Source organism: Lissotriton vulgaris, chromosome 1_1, assembly GCF_964263255.1.
Source record: "Lissotriton vulgaris chromosome 1_1, aLisVul1.2, whole genome shotgun sequence".
Classification (NCBI taxonomy): Eukaryota; Metazoa; Chordata; class Amphibia; order Caudata; family Salamandridae; genus Lissotriton; species Lissotriton vulgaris.
This window is the reverse complement of record NC_141685.1, coordinates 544,911,182-544,923,329: the sequence shown is the minus strand read 5'-3', so window position 1 is coordinate 544,923,329 and position 12,148 is coordinate 544,911,182. Positions and strand designations below refer to the sequence as shown.

Sequence of the window (12,148 nt, the reverse complement as noted above, 5' to 3'; positions counted from 1 at the left end):
ACATAACTACTCCTTAACGCTGACGGGAAGGAGATACAAGTAATTTAATTGGGCTTCATAGGTGGAGAAAGAACAGATATGACATGTAGACCTGACTTGAATATAACAAGTTCTGTCGTCAGGAATGAGGGTGGAACCGGATTATTGAAGAGCGGGATGGAACCGCTGGCATTCAGAAACTGTTGAGTGTACCATGTGTGATTGCCTGACCTTTGACATGTTGTAGTGAAGGTGACTATGTTATGATATAAGTTGTACAAACCTGTTGAGCCTGAAGAGACCATGAGTGCAGATGTGACCAATGTGTACTACAGACTATATGTACTAATGCTCTTGATGCTTTGTGTTTAACCTGAAAACCCAATAAAAAGAAGTTTAAAAAAAGAATTGCTGGTGACCAACTGATTAACCGGTCCCAAGGCGCACTTCCGAAGTAGGCCTGCAGGCTTTAGAACAATGAAACAATAAAGTGCTTCTACACAAGCAAACCAAATATGTTCATTTTCTTCAGTGCCATTTGTTTAATGATTGGTCTGAATATGTAAGTTTTCAAAATTGTAGTAAGTCTCAAATTATATATCCGTAGAACCATGTGGTTAAAATGAAGCATGATGCAAACGAAAACTCTAGAGGCTGAAAGTCCTTTAAAAAAGTTTTAAAGATTTCTAGGAAACCCATAGAATGCACTACCCAATTGTCTGTTGGGTAATGTTACCAATATTAAGGCCTCTATCAGGAAATTGGTGGCGGTGGTGCTATCATTAGCCAAACGCAGAGTTTCCATATGCTGGGGGGGTAGACCGGCTCCAACAATTAGACAATGGTTGCAAGACATGGTATTCTGCCATGATCAATTTACTTGCTATGCTGAAGAACTACCCAGAACCTCGAAACCCAATGACATATGGGTCCACTCACTTCTTATCTGCTTACTGTAATGTCCTGCTTTGCTCTTTCCTTTTTCACATTTTGTCACTCTCTGCCTGTCTAAATAGTAATTTTGCTCTGTAACTGTTGTAATATGCTGAACAGATTACATGTATTGTATGTACCCAAACAACTATTAATGCCTTCATGGTTGTACATGTTTTAAAAAAATGCATAAATAAAATTTTAAATAAATAATAATAATAATAATAAAGGATTTCTAGGATAGGAAAGGTGTCATAGTGGCAACACTCTCCCCTCTGATTAGTTTGGTCGAAAGAGAATTAATCGAGGACATTTCAATGAACCCAGTTCCTTGCTTCAGTATGTGGATGAGGGTGGAATGATTACTTGTATCAAAAAGGACTGAGACATCTAGCAGTATAAGGAGGCAGGGTCACCTTTGTCTATTATCAGTAGGGAATAATGTATTAATATAGCTGTCTCCATGCTGTACCATAATCTGTAGCTGGATTGATAATCATGCACAAGATGCTTGGCATTGGTGATGTTTGAGTTGTGTGTAGACTGCTTTTTCAATGACCTTGCTGATGAAGGGTAGGTGAGGATGAGCCGTTAGTAGTCTAGGTTATCGAGATCTAAAATAGGTCTCTTCAGAAGTGGGAGGATCTAACTTGGCTTGAAACTTCTAGGATGATTCCTTTCTGTGATGGTGGTGTTGATGGTGAACAGTGGTAGAGAGCTTGTCCACAGAGGGATTTGATGAAGGACAGGATAAGATATCATCTTCATCTGAGGTGTTTTTCAGGGAGTTGAAAATGTTGGTAGAGTCTGCGAGAGACAGGGGTTTGAAGAACAACTGTTGTGGGATTCAGTATGGATGGATGGGTGTTAGAGTAAAAACAATGCTTTGTAAGGTCAATGTGCTGTTGCTTTGTCCTTAAATGTTCGCTGATAAAGAGGTTCATGGCATTGCACTAATCTGTGGGGTGTGGGTTTGGAGGTTTAATAAAGGGATTAGTGCAGTGCTTTTTTGTCTTGAAAAGTGTTCTGCTTCTGTTGCGAACTTTATTAATGGTGTTAGTGTAGTACTTGATTTTGGCTGATTTGATGAGTTCTCTGTGTTGTTAACATGAATTTCCAGATATGCTTTTAAGATGTTATATCTTGTACCACCATGCTTGGAGATTGAGTGGCTGGCAACCAAAAGGGGTAGCCCGTATGACCCTAATAGGTACCTAGGCTTAACATGATACTTAAAAAGGGTTCTCTGTGGGGATACATCAGCAAAATATGCTTATAATCCCAATAATATTATTGTATTGGACCTGCCACGTCATTTAGCTCAAAACAATACCATGATACAGCATATACACCTTCACCAACAGCCATCATAACTCATTAATTGTTGGAAACAATATCAGAAGTGTTGTTGCATTACATTCACAGAATGTTTAATATTTCATCCTATTCAAATCATTAGTACACTTTCTTGAAAGTCTGAAGCACACTATTCTCCTTGTTGTTGCATTATATTGCAATGTAAGGTGTCCACTTTTTCCCCCATTATGCGGTCCAACTTATTGGTAACACAACCAACACTGCTTAGAGGTTAATCTGTGTACCAAACAATGGTTCGGTACCTCAAGCAAGCTGTCCTTTTTTCCTTTCCCAGTAGGTGACTGTGCTCCTGTAGATGCATTTCGGCTTTTAGGTACTGGCCTTTTCAAGACTACAAGAAGGTCACAAGTTCCTCCATACAAGTTGTGCAAGAGTTCAGGCAGAGTCACCCTGTCTTTGAGCAAACGCCTTCGGAAGTCCAAAATATTCCAGTGGGCAACTCCTATGGCATGGAATGCGGGTAGGTTCTAACCCCTCCCTGCACAGACAGCAAAACATATCCGTTCCTCTGTGGTGTCTCAGTGACCCCTGCAACATGCTGAGTGCAACCATCCACATCCACTGGCTCGGTCGCTTACCAACAATTTGAGATTGAGCAGCAGCAGTTAACTGCTTTTAATTGGCTGCCTGAAGTGTTCGCTTGGACCACTGTCCCCTTACAGGCAAAGCTGTTGGATGTCTTTTTGTTTGTCAGCAAGGATCTGAAGTGGCACTTTAAAAGGGTGTTTGTCATCGATTTTGGCCTTTCAGCATTTGCCGATTTCCTGTTTTGATGAAATTTAAGGTTTGACATACATGTCCCTTCCCAAGCTGTGTTGCCACAATGGAACCTTTACGTGATCATGACATTCCTCATTAGTACGTCTTTCAAACGTATGCCTAGCTGCTCGCTTAATCTACTGACCTTAAAGACTGTCTATTTCATTGTAATTATTTCAGTTCATCCCGTAAGTGAACTGTAGGCCCTACACCAGTTTTTCTAGATGAATTGGTACTGAGGGCTCATGCGTCCCACCTGCCAAAACTTGTGACTCCCTTCAATGTTGGGCAGTGTCTCACTCTACCAACATTCTTTGCTCACACTCACGCCATAAAAAAGGTCTCGGAGGCCGGATGCATCACCAAACCCGGCCAGCATGTTCCGTGCTCCTCTCAGCTTCTCTGCCGTGTCACCGAGGAATGATAAGAGGTCGTCCGCGTACAGTGCTATAAAATGCTGCACCATTCTCACTCTTAGGCCGGCATAGTGATGTCCGCTCTGTGCTCTGCACGCCAGTGGCTCCATAGCTAGCGCAAACTGAAGCGGGGAGAGAGGGCATCCCTGGCTCGTACCTATCTACACGCAATGTCTGGGTGAGATAGTTCTCCCGGTGCACAACCGGGCCATGAGAGACACATATAATAGTTGCACCCACGCCAGAAAGCCTCCTCCTAAACTCATCTTATCCAGGACCTGATATAGGTAAGGCCACTCTAGGCTATCGAAGGCCTTCTCTATATCTACTGCGAGCACTGCTGCCTTCTGTTTGTTGTATCCATTCGTGTACATGATCGAAAGCAGTCGCCTGATATTTATGGCAGTATTTCGCCCCGGGATGAACCCCGCTTAATCTGCGGTGAACCAAGCCTTTGATATAAGGAAGTTGACGTGTCGCCAAATCTTGCTCAGGATTTTATAGTTCCTGTTGAGCATGGAAAGTGGCCTATAGACTGTAAAATCGTGCAGCTCTTTCCCCGGTTTAGACACTGGCACTATGAGGGCTTTCAGAGTGCTCTCCGGAAGCATACCCGCCGCCTGGGCCTCCTTGTACATAGTGACCAATCTGGGCACCAGCTCCTCTGCATATGTCAGTGTCTGGGGTCTTATTCCACGCCATGCCCTTGATGGCAACCCATACTTCCCTCTGTGTAATGTCCGCTCCTAACTCTTCCGTCTTCTCAGGGTCCAGCCTCCTCATCTGCATGTCTGCTAGGTATTCCCTTCTGTCCGCTTCCGTACCTATCTATGACCACCTATATAGCCTAGCATAATAGCGAGACAAAGACCTCTAGCGAGACAAAGACCTCATTGATCTTCTGCTGCGTATAGTGCCTGGTCCCTTCCTCATCTGCAATTTCCATCAAAGGCTGAAATCTGCTCACCAGATTTGACAGCCATGCCAGGAGCAATCCCGATTTGTCCCTCTCCGCATGCGTGCGCTCTAGAAATTTCTTATAATGAAAGATTCAGAGTCTCTCTGTCAGTTTTGTCGCCTCCTCCTTAGCCTCTAAGACCTCGTGCTGGAGCTCTGGCCGTCTGCGTTCTAGGGCCCTAAGAGTCGCTTCTGCTTCTTCCACTCCCCTCAGAATTATGCACTGGCCCCTCAAAACCACCTGAAAGCCGTCCCACTCAGTGTTCACTGTGGAGGTCAATCCGACATTACAGTCAAAGTAGTGCGTTATCTCCCCCCTAATCTCTTCTCGGAAGACCTGGTCTTCCAGGGTATCCGGGCAGAGTCTCCATGTAGGAATCGCCGCCGTCGGCTGCCTCCAGGTCAGGGAGAGGAGCAATGGGTTATGGGCCGATATCGTGCGGGCAAGATAGCTGTGCGGTGGAATTCCAGCGATCCCAAAAAGGAATTGCGACGGACATGCACGTCATGCATTGCTGAAAAGTAGGAGTAGTCTCTATCACGTGGGTGTAGAACCCTCCAGGTGTCTATCAGTCCCCAACTCTGTCTCCAGGCGGTGTACGCCTGTGAGGCTTGCGCTGCCTCTAGAGAGGGGTCGTCTAAGCTATTGAAATCTCCTCCCACCAAAGTGTTGCCCGCTAGGTATTATGCCAGACGTGGCTCAGCTTTGCAAAAAATGCCTTTTGCTCTACATTAGGGGCGTAAACGTTGAATATATTTATTTCCTGGCCCTCCAGCCGCCCCCTGATGACTACAAAGCGCCCCTCCGAGTCTATTACAGAGTCCAGTAGCTGGAATGGGACACCCGCCTGAATCCAAATTAGCACCCTGGACACAATGCGAGAAGGTGGTGTAGAGCTTCCCCCTAGACCCTCTCTGCAACGCTTCTCCTTCTTTCTGGGTGAGATGCATCTCTTGAAGGAGGACTATCTGGGCACCCCTCCATCTGACATATGACAGGACTTTATGGCACTTCGTCATTGTGTGCATCCCTCTGATGTTCCAAGTCATACATTTATATCTCTGTGCATCAGCCATTGGGTAAACTAATGGTTCTCCACCCGCCATGCCCCTCATGCATCTTCCAGGGCCCCCTCAACTTGCTCAGCTTCCTATAGTGTTCTGCATGCTGCAACTCAAGGTCCCCCTCATAAAAACTTTGAACAGTTCCCCCAACTCCCGCTCCCCAGGATAAGTAGGAAAACACCCCCCATCCAAACTAAGGTTAAGAGTCCACAAGTGACTACTTGCAGTTCGATCAGTCAATTGTAGGGGAGAAGGCTGCTTGCTCACCTAACTCCCAGTCTCTGCGGTCGCCCTTCACTCTTGTAGTCCCAAAGGAGCCCCAGCATCGTCGTTCCCCCACCCCTCCCCCAAGCAACCCCAATACCTCAGTTCCAGGGCAGGTTCATTCTGCACTGGTACTAGTCCGCATGCAGCATGCTTCAGTCCCCCATCCTCTAGACAATATCATCAGCGGTCTGCGGAGTGACATCTGGGAGGACCACGCTCAGCACCTCAGATTCACTAGATCAATGGTCCGAACCAGAGTCAGCTGCCGTCTCGCTGCTCTCAGAAGGGGCCAGGCTTCTCCCCCCTCTGCTAATCCTTGCCACTACCTGCATCGCATCCCGCCACTCCAGTTGCGCCTCTTCTTGCGTGAGAGCTAAAGTCTCTCTTAGGGTTCTCTGACTTCGGGAGCGACTAGTTCTTCTCCGTCTTCTTTACGGCACTCGCAGTGGCGCCATCTCTGCGTGACTGTCCAGCTACTCTGATGCCTTCTGTGCTGTCTTAAAGAAATCTGCACCTATTCTGGTAATCACTCGCTGCATGACTGGATACTGCGTTGTGTACTTAAAGTTCAGTTGCTGCAGCCTTTGCTTCACATTTCAATAAGAGCCTCTCAGACATTGCACCTCGCGAGAAAAGTCAGGGAATATTCGCACCACTGAGTAGTTGTCCACTGCTATGTCTCCCTTTATACATGCTTGTGCCAGGAATTTGTCCCTGTAGTGAAGTCATTTCGCTATTACCACTTGCGGCAGAGCTCCTGGTGCAGGCGGTTTCGCAGGTACTCAGTGCGCTCTCTCTATGGTGAAGAAACTCGATAGGCCTTCAGTCGCCACCTCTTCCCGCAACCATTTTTCCAGGTAGTCGATCAATTTGCGACCTTCTATTTTTCAGGCAAGCCTATGATTCTTACATTGCTTCTCCTTGATCTATTTTCAGCGTCCTCTGTCCAAGACTTCAGCATACGCACCTGGGCCTCAAGCGCTGGTAGACGTTGTTGCATGATAGTAATGTCCGGCCGCGCCTTTGATAAAAGGTCCTCAGTTATTTTTACGCGGTCCGCCAATTTTCTGTGGTCTTCTCGAAGTAGGCCCAGGTCCAGCCCCATGGAGTCGATCTATGCCTCCAGTCTTGCCTTTATAATGTGTTGTAGCGTGGGGTCTCCAGAGTGCTCCGCTCGGTGGTGGGCCCCCCTCTCTCCTCTGCAGTTGGCTCTGTTGGGGCCTCCTCTCTATCTTTTTTCTTTTGAACCTTCCCCATTGCGTCTTCTAGGTCTTTGGGGCCGCTGGTACTACGTAGGTTCAGTGGGCTCCGTCAGCAGAGTTTGTGGCGTACTAGTGCACCTTCCCCACCGTGTGCACTGCGATCCGCTATTGAGGCTAAATATGCCGCGTGGCCCATCACTCGCCCTCAGTTCTGAGATACGCTCTCTCCAGTGTTCGCCGAGGGCTCCAGTTTGGTGTGTCCCCGCACTCTGCACAGCAACCTCTTAGGTACCTGAGCTGTCTCGCCTGCCATCCCCCTCTCTTGGCCACAGTATTCACCTGCAGTGAGACACAATAAGAGGGACGGTCAGCACTGCCTCCAGTCACTCCCTCTCATGTCCTCTGCTGCTTGGGGACTCAGACTCTGCCACCGACCTCCTCAGGTCATCCCCTGAGCGGGTTTTACCTCAACAGGCTCTTCAGTCGTCTGCGCGCTCCGCGCTCTCTCCCAGCACTGCCCAGTTCACACTCTGGGCTTTACCGGCGTCTTCAGGTCACAAATAGGCTCCTGGTTGGATCCTCCAAGATATGAGAACCAGCCGCTGCTCCCTGTTGCGCTACAGGCAGCTCCTCAGTGCAGGCAGGCCCCAAGCTCACTCCTCTGCCTCAGCCGGGCAAGCTCTCCCACACTAAGACCCTCTGTTGGCCCTTCCCCCTCGCAGCTGGGCCCTGTGCAAACTGGCATCCAAGGGGAGGTCGAAGTGCCCCTCCGGTGCACCAGTATGCAGTATCTCCACCGAGACTCTTGGTGAGGCCCCTCACGCTGGCCCATGTCTCGTGGTCGCTAGACCCTTAAGGCAGATGGAGTTCAGCACCACTCATATCGGGGTCAACACCAAGCCTCTCTCATCCAGGGCATCACTCTCCTTCGTTGTCTCCCGCCAAGGGTCCTCCGACCGCACCGCTCCTTTCTCGACAGGTGAGGGGAGGAAGGAGCATCTCCCGCAGCAAGCCTCCGAGCCGCCAGTCCATCGCACACAGCATCCCCCGGGAATCACCTGTTACCTTCCCTGTGCAGCAGCCAGGCTCGTGCGGTGATCTGGCTCCGCGCCCGAGCCCACCCTGCGGGAATTCAGCCACACTGCTCTTGTCTCCGTTGAGGTCCTCCTCAACGTCCACAATGAGACTTGGGGGTCAGGCTGCTAACAACAGCGACACGCCAAAGCCCCTCGGCCCGCCACGGTCCAATGTGGACCACAAATGTCAGGGCTTTCTCGGCGCCATTACTAGGCCCGCCATCTTGGATCTCCGCCTCGCGGACCTCCGCAGCCTCAGCTCTCCTGCCTGTACCAAGCAGGACGGAGTCCCTCCACCGCTGGGGCACACCTCTCACCACGCGCAGTGTGGGGGTACGCCGCTGGGGCTCTCGGCCCTCTCAGGGCATCAGGATGGCTCTCGATGGCAGCTGTCCGACTGGAGCACGTGAGCTTTGCTGCTCACTCCATCTGCGCCAAGCCACGCCCCCCAAGTTAGTACTTGCCGCACTATTACTAACAATTGTTTGCGCTCAGCATCTGAGGACATGGCAAGAGAAAGGAGAAGGAACTGACAGCAGACATTGTTGACGCATACATTCAGGTCACTTCCGTGGCAATATGGAGCCAGCGCCAAGCCGCACAACATGAATCAAAAGGGAGACCAGAATCAAAATTCTAAAGATCCTTTTTGTGCCTAGGGGATACTTAAAGTGAGGAATCTGCTGTTAGGATGAGTATCTATCAGAAAGAGCATTACCAAAGCTAGGTAACATGTTTGATTGTGGATTGAGTGAAGCAATTTCCTGCTGTAACCAGATTCTATTGTATTGTGATTTCCCTTTTTTTGCCCCCTTATTTTGCAGATACTGCATAAAGGAGACACACCTGAAATCGTATCTTCTGCCAAGATGATAATCTGCATCAGCAATGGACAGTGAAAATGTGTGGAAAAAATTGATGCACAAAGTAGCCTTTTATTTGTAAATTGGAAATAGATATAACATGATAACAAAATGTTATGTTCCTGTTAAGATTAATCCAGATTCTTTTTGTAAAACTAAATGCCCAGGTCATGTAGATGTATTCTGTTTCTGCATTCTTTTAAGTTATGCAATATTACCATAGCCATTTTGCTGCTGTTGGCTGATGTACAGAGCTCATCAAATCAATGATGGACTGTAATGTGTAATTTCCATTCTCAGATAATAAAACAATTATATTTTACTCTTTGCTCAAATGTGGTTTTGTTTCACAGCTGTATAATATAACTTATTCAAAAGTACCTCACACAATCTCAGTATATTGCTGCTTTCCAGATAAAATAATGTTAATTCAAGTTGAGTTAATACCACTGTCAAACTAGCTGACATACAAGGCAAACAACACAATAGAGAACGCACTTGGAATCCGTGAAAGCTACAAAGAAATGCTGCACAATAATTTCGAAAGCTTCAGTAGAGTAACCAGTTCCAATTTTTTTTCCATCATTCAACGGTAGTCAACATTTGTGGTGATAACATGTGTATGAACGAATGTACAGCCCATGGCTATTCTATGGAGCTAGATGAAGTACTCGACTAGAGGAAAATGTGCATCATACTAAATTCAGTGAAATCCAAAAGCATACTAATATGTTGGAGAAAGTGCTGATGTTCGATGTATTATTAAATCTGTTTTTATTGATCATGTTTTTTAATTGTACATTTTTACAAATTCAGCTATGAACTGGAATAGTATACAATATCATAAAAATCTAACATATCACAGTTTTGCCAGATGTGCTCCCCTCTTACACATTATCATGCAGCCACTTGCGTATTCTGCAAACATTAAATACATTGGGTAATGACATTGTTGAGTTGTTAGTGGGGGTGATGCATAAAAAGTCGGTTGGTAAGGTGTGCCGTTAATTGACAGAGAGGAGCAGCCTGTTGTGGGTAGATTACCAAGAATAGCACATGTGTAAAGGCGGTACCTTGTTGTTCCTACTTCACTCTGTATAGATCAGGAGGCCAAAGGAAAAAATAATGGGACAAATGATAAATAATTGGAACAACTGTAACAGCATCGGCCAATCCATACTATAAATGATGAGGTATTATGCACCATGGAAGCGCCTGACCTCGTCAGTCATATGGAATCCACGGTCTATACTTAGCCCAGGATGCAACCCAGCACATACAAGTCACGAAAGGGGGGGCTACTATTGCACCCCCCTCCTCCATCCACTGCCTGATCTACGTCTCCCATAGGACTCGACTCCGCTGAGGGCCCCTCTTGAAAGTCATGTAGTATAGCGTCCCAGTGAGCTGCAATGAGGATATTATGGAGGCAGAGAGTTTCCTCTTTATGCAGGGTGATGTTTTCAGCCTTGGCCCATACCAGTAGCAAACGTCTCCAGGCTAGCAGAGGAGGAGGGTCAGGAGACTTCCACCTCCTCATGATTAAGCGTTAAGCCACCAGCAACCCTAAGTCTAAGAAATGTGAAGTCCCCCTCTGTCATTTACTCCTAGAAAATAGACAGTATATGCATTCCTCCTAGGTGTGTGTCATGGTGCATTCAGTACAAGATGACAGAAAGGCTGTGACCAATCGCCAATATGATGCGAGCGGCGGGCAAGACCACATCATATGTAACAGGTATGTATCTAGAGGGCAGCATCTAGAGCAAGCCTCATCAGTGCGATGGAATTATCGGTTAATTTTATCTGGCCTAAGATATGCTCTTTGTGTGATGTAGTTTTGGATTAGGCAAAAACTCGCGTTTTGGGGAATTCTAATAAGACTTTCCAATATTTCGGCCCATTCTTTCTCCGGGGAAGGGCGGGCCAGGTCTGTTTCCCAGCGTTATCTCAGGGGAAAGAGTGGCACCGCCGCGTGCTGACGTAGTAAAGCCGCAAACCATCTGGTAAGATGCCCACCCGTTCCTATTACATGCAAGTATTGAACAGTGAAGTGGGTCTGATGTTCGCTTGACTTTTCTCCCCATCGGTGTCCCAAAGTAGCGAGTAAGGTGTGCAATAAAAATTGACCTGAGTGCAGACTGTCCTCCTACACTAGTGTGCCATAGGGTAGCAGGTCACCGTCAAGATAGAGGTCACCCAGTGTTTGGAGGCCAGCTGTTCACCCCTTAGACAGCTCAGTTGACGAGGTATCAGCTAGACCATCGGGGGTACCTAATATAGGCAGCACCAGCGCATAAGAAGTCGTCATTTGTATGAGATACAAGCTTTTGCTGCAGGTGTGGTGAGCAATTTTGAGCAGTAGGGTGTCCAGTGGCCTACCACAAGCTCAGGGGTGAAACAATCGGAGCAGTGCTTGGAACGACCAAGGGGGTGAGTGCGTGTGTCACTGAACTGTAATCCTGCCACCCACTGAAGCTGGGAAGCGAGGTAATCGTGTTCCATATTAGGGACAGCTAGACCCCCCCCCCCCATTCCATGGGCAAATATTGCTTGGAGAGTGCCACTCGACAAAGGGAACCATTCCAAATGAATTCTCTCATGATGCACTCAAATGCATGAAAAAAGGGGGTGAGACATAGTGAGGCAAGTTAGTGAAATAATATAACAAATTCAGCAGGACCACCATTTTTAGTAGCGATAGCAGACCCATGACCGATAGGGGGAGCATGCGCCAAAAAAAATGTGGGACCTAATAGGCTTCGCAGCTCAAGTAGATTGGTTGGTTGATGATAGATCTTAATCCCTAGATAGCAGAATGAGTTAGGTTGCCACGTAATGGGTACACCGCAGAGTGTCAAGGCGGGTTCAGGACATGTGAACGCGAACAGGAATAGAAAATATGTGACCGTTGTAAACCTAGATCATGAAAAATCGAAATGTACAATGATCCAACATCCAACGTAACTAACCACATTGTACTGTTATGGAATCGTCTGTAAATGTAAAAGAACATATTCAGTATATTCAACAAATAAATCTTGTGTGGCAGCAATGGGCAATACAAAGCTGTCATCATAAGAGCTCAGTTCTGTAGTAGGGGATCTCTGTGTATAGTCATAATCTAGTGAATAGTCCCGCCCATGTGCGTGGACCCCGGCAATCAAAAATAATCTCTTAAATTGTCAAAATAATGCAGAAACTGCAAAGACACTTAAGAGAGAATTTAAAGACAAATAATGCAGCCTATATCC

General features: G+C 47.1%; 1 protein-coding gene across 1 annotated transcript in view; it reads left to right on the top strand.

The window, feature by feature from the left end:
- Positions 1 to 9,216, top strand: part of RPAP2 (RNA polymerase II associated protein 2) — a 323,291-nt gene extending 314,075 nt beyond the window's left edge. The window contains exon 6 of the mRNA XM_086925613.1: positions 8,856 to 9,216. Coding sequence (XP_086781739.1) covers position 8,856 — 1 coding nt within the window. The 3' untranslated portion in view covers positions 8,857 to 9,216. The remainder of the gene's footprint in view (positions 1 to 8,855) is intronic.
- Positions 9,217 to 12,148: the final 2,932 nt, after the last annotated feature.